This window comes from Coturnix japonica, chromosome Z (genome assembly GCF_001577835.2).
Source record: "Coturnix japonica isolate 7356 chromosome Z, Coturnix japonica 2.1, whole genome shotgun sequence".
In the NCBI taxonomy this organism is placed as follows: domain Eukaryota; kingdom Metazoa; phylum Chordata; class Aves; order Galliformes; family Phasianidae; genus Coturnix; species Coturnix japonica.
In genome coordinates, this window is record NC_029547.1 from 51,118,531 (window position 1) to 51,136,099 (window position 17,569).

Genomic DNA, 17,569 nt, shown 5'->3' on the forward strand with positions numbered 1-17,569 from the left:
TTCTGAAAACTGTGACCTGGGCAGGAAAATCTCACTGTGCTGCAGAGCACAGACTGCCCTTCACGCAACACAGCACAGAGGGTAAACTTCTCCATTCTGGGAGCACAGTTATCAGTGCAGATCTGATGCTATGCAGGGAACTCAAATATAGAACCCTAACTTTTGGCTCTAAATAGGAAGCTTACTTTTTGAAGTGAATATATATTGATGTATTTTAAAACATGAAAACAAACAAGAACCATAATCTTTCATATCAGTCTTTTTTTACTGAACAGTTTCTTTCTTATCCAACAATAGAATCAGGAAGAACAATTTACACTTGACAAATATATGTCTGATTACTTGAACTGCCAGAAGAGTTCAATAAAGAAAAGAAAAATAAACGCTTTCATAAAATCTTCATAGCAATATAGGAGTAGGCATGAAGATGAATATCAGAATGTGCTCAGATTTTGCACTTCTCTTTGTGAAAATCTGGCCTTTCAGATTTATAAAAAAAAAATGCAGAAATTTCTCACATATCTATGAAGTTATAAAATTCTACATCAGTTAAACAGAAGGCATTCTAAGTACAAACTGTTGCATATATGAACATAACCTTTATACTAGACTATTTATCTTGAACTAAAAAAATGTTTAATATGCAGTAATATATAACATTCCCTCCTGAAACTTAAAATAATTCTAGCAAAAGATGATTTAAAAAACAATAAGCACTATAAGAGCTCTGCTGCAAATAAGTATTATTGAAATTCAGAAGTAAAAACAAAAAATCACTGGCACAGGCTCAGTCATATCCCCAGTTATGCAGAGCTCCTTATCTTATTGATTTCTACAATACTGAGTTCATTATATTAACATTAGAATTTAAGCTGGAAACAATATTGACAGCCATGTTATATTTTCATTTCATGACAATTCTACATAGAGACATTCAGCAGGTTTTTGTTTTCCTTCCAAAACCTGCTCTGATGATTGTGATTTGCTTTATTTTTTCATAGCTAAATCACCCTCATTTTTGTACTTCTCAGCAAAATAATCAGAGTCAAAACTTACAGACAGATCTGGAGGACTCACATAAACATTCTTATTCTGTACTGTAACTTTATAAATCCTTTGTTTAACTCCTTTTGACTGCCACTGTGGTGTTGGTGATGGCTCCAAAGGGTTTACTCCTTGATATAATCCTTCTCCCGTTTCCAGTGCGATTGTATACTTATGCCAAGGACAGATAATACATGGCTGACCATTGATGTCCTTAAAAAACAAAGAAGAAAAAGCAAGTTATCAGCATCTAATTATTCTCTTTGTAAAAATTCCCATCTTAAGCATATCTGGAGATACAGCTGCAAAGCTTCCTATTATTCTGGTAGCATATAGATTCTCACTCCTAAGAGCACCTTATTCCAGCAGTAAACAACTGAACCAGTGATCTACGTGGTCTGGAGCCTACTGCTCAACTGTGAATAATACCAAGCTTTCATTACACTTTTTGTAATATAATAACTAATCATAACAGTCTACCATTATAGAATGTATCCACACAGCACTGAGAATCAGATTTTCACTCCTCATCTCAGCATTTCAGTCTCCTGAGACAAATAAGCATGTAAAAAGCATGACAAGAAGCATTATTTTTACTTATATACCCATATTTTTATTCTGTTTTGACAAATTTTTTTGAAGAGAATGAACTGGAGATTTCAAAAGTCTCTATGCACATAAATTATTTTTATTTTGCTTACGTACCTCTATTTCTCCAAGATGTAAAGGGCCACCTTCATCTGAAACATGGTAGAATGTGATATTAATTTATGCAGCAAAACAAATGCTTAATTGTTACAATACTGATGTTGTGTGAGCGAATATCTTACGGTAACAGCGAGAGTCCAGAGCATAAAATCTCCCTTCACGGTAGAAAACAACAACTTCTCTGCCATTGACTTTGGCTGTTATTCTTTGGGACTTTATTATGTCATCTTCTTTTCCAACTAATACAAGACCATCTGGCTCCGTTTCAACTGTTTCTTTGCTCGGGCTGTGTGAAGTCACACCCTTAAAACACAAAAAATTTAAAAATTAAAAAACACCTCATAAAACAGTCCAAGTTTGGATTTCTACATGGAAAACGTGTGTCCCTGCTCCAGGGAAAAACATGGCTCACTTACCATGTATGATGAATGGGACACAGGTTTCAGTACAATATTATCAGTATGCACATAAAGCAAAGCACAGGAGTGTAGTGATAATGTTCACTAACAGAAGTGGAACTGGAAATACCAACTGCTGCAAACCTGATGCCTGAGGCTGAGACAAGATTAATTCCAAGTTGAGCCTATTCAATCTACATTTTAATCCCCATCTCCCTCATAAATCCAGTGACACTAAATGTGAGGCACTAAGGTATTTAGCTATGCAAAGGATAAATGGTAGTTGGGGGACTTAGTACGATACTATGGATAGGAATACAAGCCTGTAGAAGCCAACAGTAAAAAAATAAAGGGAATTAAAAAATCTTTGTTAGGGAAGATGTACTAAACTTGGGCTTTTTAGCAGCCATGTTCTGCCTTTGCCTTCATCACTTTATGTATTTCAAACATCAAAAAGCCTTTCTTAGCAGAAGACATATGCATGCCTCCCCCTTTCATCACAAAGCCTGTCCTCCTACTAATTTCACTCACAATTAGCTGCTGTGTTCCAGTCACCTCAAAGTCCTAGTGCAACCCTGCTACCCTCACTTCCTCAGAAGATCAGGCTAAAAAAAAAGTCTTTGTGCATGTTGAGAACAAAGAGGAACCACATAAGCATGGAATCCAGTTGCAAAGAGGGTTAAGAGCTACAAAGAGCAGTGCCACTTATCCGCCACGCAGCAAGTCACACAGTACCTTAGATCCCCACCAGATGAAAACAGAGATGAGAAAGCAGGTGAAGAAATGAATGCTCAGAATAATGATGTCCAACATCTGCTCTCTTCAGTGCTCCTATGATAACTAGTGCTGCTTTGTTCACAAGTGTGACAGCATTTATCAAAGCACTTCCTCACAAAAAGCTGTTAGCTGAGGGTCTGGCCCCTGGAGCACACAGGGACAGGCTGTACAGAGGCTCAGCATGGCCGAAGCGAGCTCTGACACGGCTGATAAGGAGTAGGGCCGAGCTGCTCTGCCCTGATAACAGGAGATCAAGAGCGCAGAGTTCCTCTTGCTGCGTTTCTCCCTGTAAGCAGCACTCCTCCTGTGGGACACTGCGCATGAAGCCCTGCCTGAAGTCACGTACTGCCTGCTGTGCTCACCCTGCCTCAGCAGCTCCGCTCCCCACCAGCTGCTATACTGGGCAGACCTGCTGGCTGCCTACAGCTCTCAACAGGCACTGCGGGCAGGCCAGGCTGTGGGCTTCCCACTCAGCCCAGCACTGGGACCTTGGGGGTGTTTTGCCACTTCTGTTAAAGGCAACTATGAGATCCTTGTCTCCAGCTGTAGGAGAAAAATCTCTATGTAATCAAAAAGGACACTTTCTATACATCCCATCTTTCCCAGAAAAGACCCTGAATTCACTTTCTGAGGTGGACCATCCAGCAGGAGCTGCCATCAGTGTGCCCTCAAGGAGCAGAACTTGGGGTACAGCACACCTCGGGTCAGTGCACAGTGTAGGCTGACCAAAGGCTTCTTGATTTTCACCATTTTTTCCCATCCCTGTTTATACTTGCTTTTCATTTCCCCTCAGTCATTAGTCCTGTAAGTAGAAAGAAATCCCAGACACCCCTCTGCTGGTGTGTCACTGCTTGCTAAACAGGACCTTTTTAGTTCTTTGTCTGCTGCAATGTGCACATATTTATGGTGTCACTAGCACAACCAAGATGGGGAAAGGAAGTAGGTCAAGTCAGGGCAAGACTTGTTGGATATCAGCAGGACTTTTCCTTGTGTCCCTTTCAGGTCACAAATCAGCTCTAGCTCAGTGACACAGGATTTGATGTTCATTGTATGCTTTGTCGCTGACACACACATGTCTGTCCAAAGGTCTTGAACGAGCTTTTTTTCCCCCCTATGATTCACTCTTTTCTATGAGTGTCCTGTCTTGGATCAAAATTGGTAGGTACATGTGTTGTACCAGAGTTAAGGTGCCAGATTCTGACAGGTAGCCACAGCATCTAAAACTGCCTGCAAAGTTAGGCTGAATGTGGATTTTCCTCAGAAAATACATTGTTCTGAAAGTAGGGACTTTCTACAAAGTGTGTAGCACTTTATACAGAACAGCATTACAGTAACTCATGTCAACTTGCAATTAATGTTGGTGGTAAAGACTTGTAAAGGATGGCAAAGCTTTTAGTGTGCTATACAATTGGTATTTAACTTCACTCACCAAAAAGATGAAGCCTATTTATTTATTTATTATTTTGCTGTGACAGCAGTCTGCTGAGCTCTTCCAGCATCTTTATTCATGCAAGAGGACTTCATGGTTTCTCTGAAGTCTGAAACAAATCTGATTCACATTTTTATTTTGACCTTTAGCTAAATCTCTGATGAATTGTATCTAATAGATTTCTGGTAATTTTTTCATCTAATGAAGACTACTTTGAATTTTAGATGCTCAGAGCTCTCTTAAGGTGCATTTTCTCATGGTTAATAAGTAATACGTCTACTCTTGCATTCAAAATCCTTATAAAAATGCGAAACAGGGGTATGTCAAATTCTCGCAAGCTCTTTTTAATCAGACTTCTCACTTTAAAATTTTTGGTATCTACAACCAAGACTGCTTTTAGTCAGTTGTGCACCTAGTGAGAGAACCAAGATGAATGCTTTTAAACCAGAAGAGGGGAGATTTGGCTGCCCAGAGAACCGTGGTACCCTATCCGTGAATCAAGGCCAGTTTGGATTGGGCTCTGGGCAGCCTGAGCTGATGTGGGGCAGCCCTGCCCAGTGCACAGGGTTGGGACCAGAAGGGCTTTACACTTTCTTATAACTTAAAGCATTCTGTGATTCTGTCTTACAGTAATTTCATATAGACTCTATTTCCATATCATTATTTATGTATTTATTTATTTATTCCAAATAATTTTTAAAAAAGTTTTCTAATTCCATACAAAACCTGGATTTATCCACTGATTTTTTATTTTTATTTTTGTTGCGGATCAGGCTAGGCATCCTGACAAAGGTAGATTCTCACCTCTGCAATGACCTCTAAGAACACACAGTTAGAAAAAACAGAAACATCTGTACATTGCTCATTTTTCCTGGGTTTTGGGTTTTATTGGTTTTATTGTTATTGTTAAGTCCTTGAAGACAGTAAATGCAAAGAACTTAATCAGACCAACTTGCTAAATTTCCAAATGCTTCTTGTCCTGACTTATCTAAAAATGTGCTTGACCACATCAGTATTTCATCACCCTTTCATTCCCCAATTCATCTCAATTTGTTCTATCTCACACCTGCATTACTGTTTATTTCTGATGTTGTATGTCATTATTTATATTATCTATTTATTAATAAATAATAAATGTATTAATAATTTATTAATTTGTTCCATGATTATAACAAACAAAGGAAAAAGGAGGGTAGAGGGGGAACAAAACCAAAGCAATAAGCAGTATAAGATTATCCTTAATTATCTATGAACACAATTAAAAAGATAAAATTTTTACAATTTTGTGTGCCTCCAGTGGCACAGTGGTTAAAGACGCCACTTTGCAACACCAGAGGCCCTGCGTTCGAATCCCCTGTGGCGCAAGTGGTAGAAGTGCCGCTCTGCTACACAGAGGCTCGAATCCCGGGGGGTTGGACTCGATGATCTCTAAGGTCCCTTCCAACCCGCATGAGACTATGAGACTATGAGATAGTGTGGTAAGTTGTTTACAGCTAAGTACCCTACCTGCATTCTATCAGAAAACACTCGTATTTTTCGTGTTTATATTTTTCCAGCTTACCATTATTGCTGAGTACTTTATTAAAATCCCAGGCAACACTCAGGCATGAGTAATAACGTCATCCTGAATTGCTACTATAGCAGCACCAACAGCATCCAAAAATAAGCAGCTGTATGTGCTGCTTAAAGTATTTTTCACCTAGGAAAAGTCAATTTACCAGTTAAATCTTACCTTCTTCCAAAACTGCTTTGGTGTTTCTTTCGTTAGCCACATCTCCAGGCAAACGAGAAATAGTAGCTTTATTTGTTTTCTTTTGCAAGCTACAGCTCCATCTTCTCTGGGTATATTTTATGTTCAAAGCTTTGTACATTAGTATATTGACCTGCAGAATTTAACTGTACAGTGGAAATCCACTCAATCAGTTTTCAACTTAATGTTGTGCAAAATCTCAACATTACTTTTCAGAAAACAGTTTGAATCACAAGTTCTGTCTGAGGGATTTATTTTTGTCACTGTTGGGTTGTTGTGTTTTTTTTTCCCCCTTTTATTTCCAACAGTGAACAAAGAACCAATTTATCTTAATTGCAAACACATTTAATGTGTAGCCATTGGGTAGCCAGAGCACCTGAGTAGTACTACGCATTTATTTTGAAGAGTGATGCATGCTAGATCCAAACCCAAAAGCCAGAGATAAGAAGGTCTGTCTTCAAATACGAAGGCTGAGTGAAAATGGAATGATGAAATATAAAGTAATCAAATAAATAAATTAACGTTCAGACCACTAGTTGCTATCTTTCCAATGAAATTCTAATCCATGCAGCATCTCCAAAGTGGATGACTATGTATTTGTAATGGACAGTCTGCCTTGGTGGAAAGTTGGCTCTAGCATATGTCAGTGTAACAAGTATCCCACCATAACACATAATTCTTGCTTTAACCTGTCCTTCAAATTGCAATCTCCTGTTAAGTTCTAATGATCGATACTCTGCATTTTGGCAACCAGCTACATGTCCTAGAGACGTGATTAAAACTTACGTACCATTCTTCCTATGCATTCTTACACGCTACAGAATTTTAATATATAAAATCTAGATTTCTTACACCAGCCAGTAACATGAAATACTTTGGGCTTTCTAGCACAATGCAGTAATACTTCAGGCATCTTTGCTTTAAATAGCTTGCATAAGATAATAATTTTAACAATTGAAAAACAACAGAAAATCGCAAATGCAGAATGTTGCCATCTCCTCAGTTATATTAAATCTGTGACATTTGTATGTTATTAATATACTTATTTTAGGGTTCCCTTTGGCTGAGCCACTTGTCAATTGCATTCTCGTATTTTTTTGGTTCCTTTAACCAGTCCTGATGCCATCTAAGGTTGGCAATAACATTTGAGTAATTCTGGCCCAAACTTTGTTTCCAGGCGATAAACTGTCTTTTGTTATAGTCATGAACAGACGAAGAAACTCTTGGATAGTTCACTATTGAGCGAAGTATTTTGTCCAAGGATTGTACTGTTTCTGGGAATTTTATGGCAATATTTGTCAGCTCATCTGGATCAGCAGAAAGGTCTGGAACAAATAAAAAAGGCAATAAAGGGTCTGCATGTAAATAAATTAATTGTTCAGTTAGGACACAAGAATTATAACATACCAAACAGTTGTGGAGGCACTGAGACGCCATCTGAGTACGTGATATACTTCCATTGATCAGTTCGAAGCATGTATGTGGAAGCATTCACATTGCAGCCATGGAACTCACTCAGCACCCACGAGGACCGAGGGCCTCTGTGAGACACTTCATCCTCTGCCTCTTCAAGCAGCAGGGGTAAAAGAGAATATCCACTGAGGTTCTGCACGACAGGAATTCTTGCTAGATCTAAGCAAAGATACACATATTCAAAGTTGCACTGAGGTTAATACAATGAACAAAGTCTTATCTAAAGCTACATGTCTCTGAATATACACTGCAATAAACTAGATATTGCTAGAACACAGAAACCACACCAAAAAACATGCAAATAACAGCATATCTTTAAGAAATTTTCTTACTTAAGTTGCTCACCATCTTGACCAGAAGCAGTACCAGCTCTACCTATGTCACTCTTTAAAACATTTGTTAAAACGTGTATCTATTCCAGTGACAGATTCTGCTTTTTTATTTTTTATGCCCTCCCCACATGGCCACCTCAGACTGACGACCCTATGAGATTCCATACCCCTCAACCTCCCTGGTGTAACACTTACTGGTACTTAGCTCCTAACCAGCATTCTTCATCTATGACTAGAAAAATACTGTGTGAAAGGCAGTCATTATAGTTATCACATATATAAAACAGGTGGAGAAACTCAGGAATAGGGGTACTTGGTAGGGCTGGAGATAAAGACAGCAACAGAGGTGGTGTTGATATTGAACATATTGAAAACATATTGAAAATACACAAGATGGCTCTGTAGCCTAATACAGATGCTCTATAGCCTACTGGAAGATCCTCTAGCTTGGATAGGCCCTTGGTATAAAACCACATCACAAGTATCTCCAGCTTCCAAAGATCTGGGAAGCATTAAGAAGTTGTAAACATCTTTTAGAGTCACTCTAGAAAGTACAGCAGAGAATCTCATCCATGTTACCTCAGAATTTCCTAAAAAAAGGAGTATGACTATCATGTTATTTTTAATTACCCTACTGAATACAGCACTCAAAATTCAATATTTCATTTCACAGAGGATTCTATTCCATGCTCAATTGTGTCTAATACTCCCTTACAGTGATACTCAGCAATATAGATTGCCCACAGGTGAGTTTTTCCTTCATCAACACCCATCTTCTCTCTTCTCTTCTGTTCTTATAACACAGACACCTGTCAGTAACCCATAGTTCTTCTAGAGAATCAGGTCTGCATCTGACCAAGCATTAGGAAGACTGTAACATTACAAACCTACTGCGTCCAGCGTGGGGGCTAAAACCTGAACAAATGAATGCTTAATCTGAAGAAAACAAAAGAGTGGTATAAGCCTTTCTCATCCTTCGCCCTAAACTAGTAACTATTAACAGTAGTACTGTATTCGCCAAATGCAAGAAACGTTCCAGCTGGCATTTTCAATTCTTCCTACTTTACAGGACATACAAAAGTACACCTATATAAACCAACAGACCTAGTGTTGTCTGGTGGAAAGTTTAGGCTACATCCTGTTAAAAAAAAAATAAAAAACTGATGCACTTCTGGGTTAATTACCTGAATCACACAGAGTCTGCTGGGATGAACCCTATGTACCACACATGATATAGGGCACACCTAAAGTAAATCCAAGTAAATCTTTAGGGAGACTAAAGCTTCAAGACAACGCAAGGCATAGGGATGACAATTATGAAGAAAAAGACTTGAAATCTGATTTCTCACTAGGCTGCAGCAGCATGCAGCTTGAAGAGTCAGCAGAAGATAGAAGTGATTCTTCATACTTTCATGTTCATCAATTATCTGGATTTTTTGATATTCTGATTACAGGAAGAAGAAACTGCCAGAACAGAAGGAAAGAACTAATAAACACAGGGTTCCACAGGAAAATAACAGAGACAAAGAGCAGGAGAAAAGGATGGCAAACCACCTGAATAATTACGTTCCTTGCGGCAAAAGCACAAAAAAAGAAGTGAAGTCTTCAAGTATGGTACTGCAACTTTTGTCTGAATGTATCTGAAACAGACTTCTTTACACATAATCAGTTCCAGAATTTGGTAGAGCAAAAAGAAAACTACTTGGGTTATATGTTAAGTGTTTCCTAAGTTTTGAGAAGAGACAAGCAGATAAGTATAATTTGTTCTGTTTATAAAAAATCCACCTAAGATAACATAGAAAAGGATTTTCTCTGTCTTCTACTGCTGTAAGTACAGTATAATCTTTTGCCCCACATTCTCTCAGGCAATTGCAGCCTGCATCTGATCCTTTTAAAATAAAGAGCTTTGCTGAGTGCTCTGAAAAAAACATTTATTTCTAATCAGTAGCCTAAAATATCCTAGATAAAGCCTGGAATGGTGCCTAACACTTAGTTCCAAAAAGATTCACATCTTGTCTGATACCTTTGATAGAACAGGTAACAGTTCAAAAATGCACTCCTCAAAGTAACTTAATGAGAATCCTTTTCAACTGTTTCTTTGTCCTATAAAGAATATTTCCATATTCATGAAGATAAGCACAGATACGCATTATCACACCTTAGTATTCTTGCCCACATAAATTATACACTTCCTGTACAAAAGTCTATACTGAGTTTCTTCCAGTCGACACTTTATAAAGGGAATTCCTTTGACAATATAATGAAACTGCTATTTTTTGGGGTATAATCTCCTTTCTGGATGCATTTACATTCTAATTTCTATAGTAAACTAACTGTTCAATGTGAAGGCTAGAAAGGATTACTCATATCTAAACTGTGTCTGATTACTTTGTATCTCCCAATAAATTTTTAAAATAATCCCATATAAAATCATTTTTTTGGCGAGAATTGTGAGAATGACAGTAACAGTACAAAGGAAAATCATCAGTTCCTTTATTTAATTTTTATACACTTTCCCTGCTTTCGACATTAAGTACACGTGTGTGCTCCCTCCATAATCCATCAGTTCTGTTACTACATTGTTTCACAGAGACATAATTCTGACTACACTGCAAATATACAATAATAATTAATAACTTAAAAAAAATCATTTTAAATGACTCAACTCACCAAGCATAGTAGGATATATATCCACCAGAGAGACCACAGCTGATACTTGTTGCTGCTTTCTTATGCCTGGGCCCATAATGAGAAGAGGAACATGGGAACTTCCTTCATACATGCTCATTTTATAGAACTGACGGTGTTCCATAGCAAGTTCCCCATGGTCCGAAGTGAACATAATTATTGTTTTTTTAAGAAGATCAGTATCTCGCAGAGCTGAAATAATCTCACCTACAACAAGAAAAAATGTTTCAAAAGATAGGACAAATACTCTTCAGACTTCTACACCTACGCAGTGGCATGCAAATTCCAAATAATTCTATTCAAAGATTTGGGGAATCCTGTCTCTGCCAGAGGAGACAGAATACAAAGCATCCAGCCCAGAACATAACACAGCAGTATGCAAGTTGCAGGAGTCTGACTCTCACGGCAGTTTGGAAGGCACTGAACAACCACAAGAACATCAAAGAGCAAAGATGCACTACAAGATGACATGCCTTTTTGCTATCACAGCTAATAGTTGGCTTTGCAAGAGAAGTAACTCTACACAGTATGCACCTTATCAGTAGGTATTTCTCCAGCATGTGCCCACAAGAACCTCTTACACAGACATTTGTGCAAGGGAGACATGGAGAAGACCAGTGAAATCAGCAATTAAGGAACACAATTGCACATTGTTAACATTCAAACATTAAGGTGATTCTTGTTTATACAGACTAGTTAAAAACTTAAAATAAATTACAAAGTTAGAGCACAGCTCAGTTACTTACTGAGCTGGGCAACACCTTTATTGCCTGAAGTACCTCTTGATCTCCTTCCTTTCATAAAATATGAAACAGTAATTCCATGTCTTTTAAATTACTTAATCATTGTAAAATTGAAACAACAACAAAAAAAGATTTGCTTGCTTATTCATAGATTTCATAGTAGAAGGCAATTAAACTCTTGTTCTTTCATTGCCATTATTCACATTAAGAAAAAAAAAAGCCCTAAATCATGATCATGTTGCATTGTAATTGTTCACACAGATCTTACCATAAAGTAGGAAGAACTCCATCCATCTGCTTAATTCACTCTTCCACCTTCTTCATTTTCCATAAGTTACTAAGGAAGCTTTCAAAGGTAACTTTACTTCTTAATTCATGATCAGTAGTTGTTATTGAATCCAGACACTTGAAATCAATCTCCAGGCAAGGTGCTTGCAATCTCAAAGTTCTGTTTCCCTCTGTATTTCTATTTTTGCAGTTATCACTTAACAAAAGAATATTTATTTCCCTTTGCACATACATCCAACAAAGTTTTGCTGTACCTATTTAGCTTCTACTGTTTCATTGATGGGCCATGGTAGTAATTTTCAGAATGAATTCACCTGGCAATACCCTTAAAATCTATCCAGTTACTTACTGAATAGATTGATTAAGCAACATCTATGCAACTTACACATAGATCTGAATGGTATGTTTTGTTTTATTATTCCAAAAGACTGGTTCTATCAGCATTTTATTTAAAATTTCTTTTTCATAAAAATCCAAACAAGAAAACCCACTGTGTTATGAAGCCTTACTTACCAAGCATAGCGTCTGTCTCTGCACACATAGCATAATAAAATGCTCTAATGCTTCTCACTTCTTGCTTCGTAAACTCTCCTGTACAGTTCTTGGTGTAAGATGAATAATAGTCTACTGGATGCATCTCTGAAAGTGAAGACCATGTGGGAATTTTAATAGCTTCATATTTTACCTAAAAATAAAGAGGAAAGTAATACTGCAAACCAAATTAAACAATTTAAGGGAAAAAAAAAAAAAAAAAAAAAAAAAGCTTTAATTTAAAACTTTAGCACAATTTGTCAGTTGTCAGTCTGTAGTCTTTGAGATATCAGCAGCTTATCTGTTACATGGTGCTGCTATTTCTACCATGCTTCCAAAGATATTGAGTCAACTAGTAATAAAAGAGCTATAAAAGTCAGCTACAAATGAAGGGCAGGACTCAGAAATACATGCTTTTCCCTTGTACCTTTTTTAAGAGTGAGAGACATACTGGACTGATTTTCTAGACCAGTACTCTAAAGTAATTACAGAAGCATCAGCACATCATCTCATTAAATGTAAGATAACTACATATGACATGCAGCAAAAAGATTAGGTGTTATGTGCTCCTACAGACCAACACAGAAATTTATACTTGGTCTGGGAAGGTCTTCAGAAAAGTGGATAAGAAGTAAAGGCATCTTGATAAAAAAAAATCTTCAATACATTAGTCCAATTCTCTAACACATTTTATTTATTTCTACAGATATTAAGACATTTAGTAATAAAGAAGCACTGAAGCCAAAAGAAGGAGCTGATAAATTACATACAAAGTTAGATCTGTATATTCTGCTAGTTCTGCACATATGGACAGTTAGAGAAAAGGGACTCGAATGTTTCAGAAAATCTCTGAATATATTACTGACAGACCAGCAAATATATGTGTTTCTAGCTATGGGAGTCCACATCAGTGATAACAAATCTTTTCATTACAGGAAAACAAAATTATTTTACTTCATCAAAAGTCCAACATCTTATCCAAGTACTACTTACTGTATACTGAAATATCAAAACTGGATCTGACCTGAATAATTACAAGAAATAAAACACATTTCATAATAAGGTTATGAACAAATTCGGATTTAACTTTCACCTGCACATACCTTTTCAAGCCAATATGGAGATGTTAAAAATGTAGAGGATCCAAAATTTTCTCCTGCGTAAGGTGATGGATATGGATGTGGTAAATTTAGCCCCAAGTAAAGAGCAAATGGTTGGCTGAGGTTAACGGCTACTTCCTTTATCCAAGTCACTGCTTTGTCAGTAACCTGCCAATCAGCTTTCCTCACTCTCACATGCTTCCTGTCACCAGTAAGATTTACCATGGGTCTTCCTTCTTGCCGGAGCAGGAATTCAACATCTCTAGTCCAGGCTTCCACACGGTTACTGAGAATACAGACACAAGACATATGCACTCAAAGGATTTCTTTCCTCCATGACACTGGGAAATCTGAGCTACAGATGTCCCGGCTTCTTTGCAAGACTGAATGACAACAACTACCAAAAACAGGATTATAAGAAAACGTTCAACTTAAAATCTCTACCTGTCTTAATTTTGTTCAGGGTAATTTTAATATCACCACTGAAATTCCAAGGAAAAACACAGAAGTGCTCAAGACATAATAATTCCCTTTCATTATTTCATCATTGATATTTAAAGAACACCTAACCATTTTTATTCTAACTGAAACTTTACCACTGTATCCCTGATATCCAGAAGAACTACTTAGTGTTATCTGTAACTGTATTTTTCAATTAAGCCTTTGTTTAGATTCACACACACTTTCAAGTTGAAAACCCTGATGAAACTACTTAGAGAAGCCTTTTTGATAAAGAGTTAAAGAGTAAAATCAGATGTGGGGAGAGGAGTAGTGTCTGTGTAAAATTGCTGACAATACCATAATGCTGACAGATAGAGAAAAACATACAGGCCAGATTGGTATCTAATCAAAATGAGGATAGGATAAAAATAAAACAAAAACAGAAAAAGCAAGCAAACAAACAAACAATATCAACCCCAACCCCTCAGACCAATTATCTGGAACAGCGCAGAAGATTTTTTACACAACCAAGACTAGAATGACCCTCAGGCATAAGATAAGCTAGAAATAAGAACCTTCAGAAAACTTGGTAGAGGAGTGAAAAAGAGAGCAATGAGAAATTCAGACCCTGAAAGTAGAATCAAAGTGCAAGGGCTTAACAGGTTATCTGTTTTGTTAAATTATTGTTCAAGGAACGATTGGATGTTGTGTGGAGGGACAAGGTGTAGTGGGAGATATTGGTAACAGGTGAACAGTCGGACTGGATGATCTTTTAGGTCTTTTCCAAACTTGGTGATTCTAAGATTCTATTTTAAAATTTCAGAAGTAAATTCTGATTTCTGATACTTTCAGTGAGAATGAAGAGGGATCATACCTCCTTTACCAGCAAACTGTTCGCAGTCAGAAAGGCTTGCCAGACTACTTGCCTAACTTGTCTATGTTACAGAACAAACATCTGTCTGATTACCTCACCGAATGATGTCCAGAAGTATAATCCAGTTTCCCATACTTCTGCGTGTAGTAGCCATGCTTCTGCATGAGATCCATCCATGTAACATAATCTGGATCCAGACCTTTGAAGTTATTCCATGATTCTGTTAAGTGAGTGAAAAGACCACTCCACATTGCTGAAAAATAAAATGAGACATGGTCTGTGAAGATTAAGGATGCTTCCTAACTAAAACTAAGTTGAGAAAGGATCTTATTATTTCAGTAGTTAAAAAAAAGTCCAATTGTGACCCAGTTGAGTGAGAATATAAAATATTACTCTTCTGAATCTTATTTTCATCATCAATATGAACATCTAAAAATAACCCCCAGAATGACAGAAAGGTCCCATCTTGCAATGCACTATAAATTTACTTATTTTTGTACATCATGAAATATTCTTATGTATTGAAAAAATAAAATGTCACAGTAGTGTAGAAAATGTTGAAACATGAATGTGCACTCCAAAGCATTACCTCCCCTCAATTCAATTAGATTTTAGTGTTAACATTAGGTACATTTGTGAATTACAGTATGCTATATTTATAAATACCACAGGCCCTCAGTTTTATCCTTTTCATGTAATCTGCTTCACAACCAGCTGTAGAAACACAGCTGGATTCTGAAAGAGGGGACAAAAAGAAATGAGACCAAGGTAAGTCTGGAAAGGAACTAAAATATAAGTTTTTATTAGCTAGTTGTCCTGTTTCTTTGCAGCCTGACAAGAATCATTTGCTCTTCCCTATGACAATTTAGGGACAAAAGTCAACCCTAAGGCAAAATGAAGCTCTACTAAGCAATGGATAATTCACTAACACTAAAACCCAATAACACCACATCAAAGCAACACCCACACTCTCCCCACCCACCGCCTAAGATTACACTCAGTTTGTTCCTTTCCTCCAAGTACAGTTTCTGACTCCTCCATCGCAGGTGCATCCTCAGTTCTTTGCAGGTCTCCAAGCTACTGGTTAAACAAGTGCCCTCTGGTTCGGAACTGCACTTGTGATGAGCAACCAACATCCCTGATAATGCTGATGGACAATCTGAAGTGCCAAACAAAATTGATGACCTGTTGGATTCGTGGCGCAGCCTCTTACTGTGAGCACTTGCCGCTATCTCCAGAACATTTCTTAAAATTAAATAAATTAACAGGAGAACATTGTTCTCAGCAATCAACAGTCAAAAATAAGAAAGCAGGATTGAGAGCATGCTTATGTAATCCCAATTCAATTACAACCTGATTCTGAGAAATAGAAGGAGTAGCTAGGTTCTCAAGAAACAGAATACAGCAGTAAACTTGGCAGCCTGTGCCTGCTGCAGTCATGCCAGGATGCTTCCTCCAATATACAGCTCTAACAGAGCTGTAGATGATATTTCATTTGCACCATTTCTGGAGGGTCTTTGTGACAACTGAGAAGGCTAGAAACACTTTGAGATGAAACCTTTGATTTAAGAATATGGTTTACTTCTGACTTTTCAACTTCTAAATTCTGCAAATGGTAAGTTGCATATGGAACACTGATTGTAGCAAGTAAAGAATACTTAAATATGTAACTAAAGACTCTAAATGATATGCAATGTATTTAATGGCAATAGGAATAAATGTAAACTTCACAACAAACAGAAAAAAAAAAAAAAAAAGGATCAAATATCAAAACACTGCAAATTTCAGGTACTACAAAAAAAAAATTAATTGGTCTGTCTGCGAAAACCACAGCAATGCTCCCCTACTCTCAAGGCTTTGAAATTACTGTACATTTAAATTGACATAGGCATTAATCATTTGCGTTTATATTATGTTTCTCCTGGTCCTACCTGCTCGAGAAGGACAACAAATTGGAGAGTTGGTATAGGCATTGAGAAAGACAGAGCCATGTCTTTTCATAAAATTTACGAAAGGCAAATCCACAGTCTGATTTCCTGGATAAAATGTCAAACGTCCATCCTGCAGTCAAATAGAATAACAGCATACAAGAATCACTGTCTCAGATTACTGCTTGCAGTAATTTATAATTTATTTACTTGACACTGTGTTACTCAAACGCAGCTGACTGTAATATAAATAGTCAAGAGAAGGAAAAAGGAAGTAACACAAAAGACATCAGTATATCCACAGCTACCTAAAGGAGACCATAGCAAGGTGGGGGTCAACCTTTTCTGCCAGGTAACTATTGATAGGATAAGAAGGAAAGGCCTTAAGTTGCACCATGGGTTCAGGGTGGATATTAGGGAAAATGTATCCTTGGAATGAGTGGTGAGGCACTGTAATAGTCTGCCTAGGGAGGTGGTGAAAGCTTGCATGAAATGTGTAGATGTGGTATTAAGTGATACAGTTTAGAATCCAGTGGGTTGATGGTTGGACTGGATAATCTTAGTGGCCTTTTCCAACCTTAATGATTCTATCAGTCCATAAGAACACCAACATACAGAGGCCTGCTTCAGATCTGCTGGCAGCTTCAGCAAGCAACTAGAAAAAAAACTAACTTCAAAACAAGCGTTTTAAGAAGGGTTCTGAAGATGGATATCATATTTTACAAACAGCTCGGGGGAATTATCCCACGAATAACAAGCAACGTGCAACTGTGAAAAAGAGAAGCGCAGAGGAGCTGAGGGGAGGCCTCATAGCCTTTAGGTTAGTAAACCTAAAACACCCCGCAGAGCCGCGGCTACTCACGAAGGAGTCGCAGGTCACCAGCACCACGTTGGGCCTGGAGGGATGCCTTGACCTGGAGGGATGCCTTGGAGGCCTCAGCACTGCGCTGTGAGCGGCAGCCATGAGGAGCAGCCCCCGCAGCAACAGCATCGGCCCGGCACAACGCATCGCCCCGCACGCAGCCGCTCCGGGGCGGAGAGCGGCACAACTACAGCTCCCAGCAC

At 37.8% G+C, this 17,569-nt stretch overlaps 2 protein-coding genes across 3 annotated transcripts; both read right to left on the reverse strand.

Moving 5' to 3' along the window:
* Positions 1-244: 244 nt before the first annotated feature.
* On the reverse strand, positions 245-3,348 carry RFESD (Rieske Fe-S domain containing). 2 transcript variants are annotated; one of them, XM_015849658.2, is made up of 4 exons: positions 2,886-3,348; positions 1,875-2,055; positions 1,750-1,784; positions 245-1,257 (listed from the first exon to the last, which is right to left on the reverse strand). In XM_015849658.2, exons 1-4 carry the CDS (start codon positions 2,961-2,963, stop codon positions 988-990), a joined length of 564 nt encoding a protein of 187 aa, XP_015705144.1. In that variant the 5' UTR covers positions 2,964-3,348; the 3' UTR covers positions 245-987. The 2 variants fall into 2 exon arrangements, with proteins under 2 accessions (XP_015705144.1, XP_015705145.1); XM_015849659.2 differs by lacking the exon at positions 2,886-3,348 and adding an exon at positions 2,169-2,861.
* A 3,037-nt stretch (positions 3,349-6,385) lies between these two features.
* Positions 6,386-17,513, reverse strand: ARSK (arylsulfatase family member K). The gene is made up of 8 exons (XM_015849657.2): positions 17,367-17,513; positions 16,508-16,637; positions 14,670-14,829; positions 13,265-13,547; positions 12,144-12,315; positions 10,582-10,806; positions 7,514-7,738; positions 6,386-7,431 (listed from the first exon to the last, which is right to left on the reverse strand). The coding sequence occupies exons 1-8, from the start codon at positions 17,511-17,513 to the stop codon at positions 7,154-7,156; spliced, it is 1,620 nt and encodes a 539-aa protein (XP_015705143.1). The 3' UTR covers positions 6,386-7,153.
* Positions 17,514-17,569: the final 56 nt, after the last annotated feature.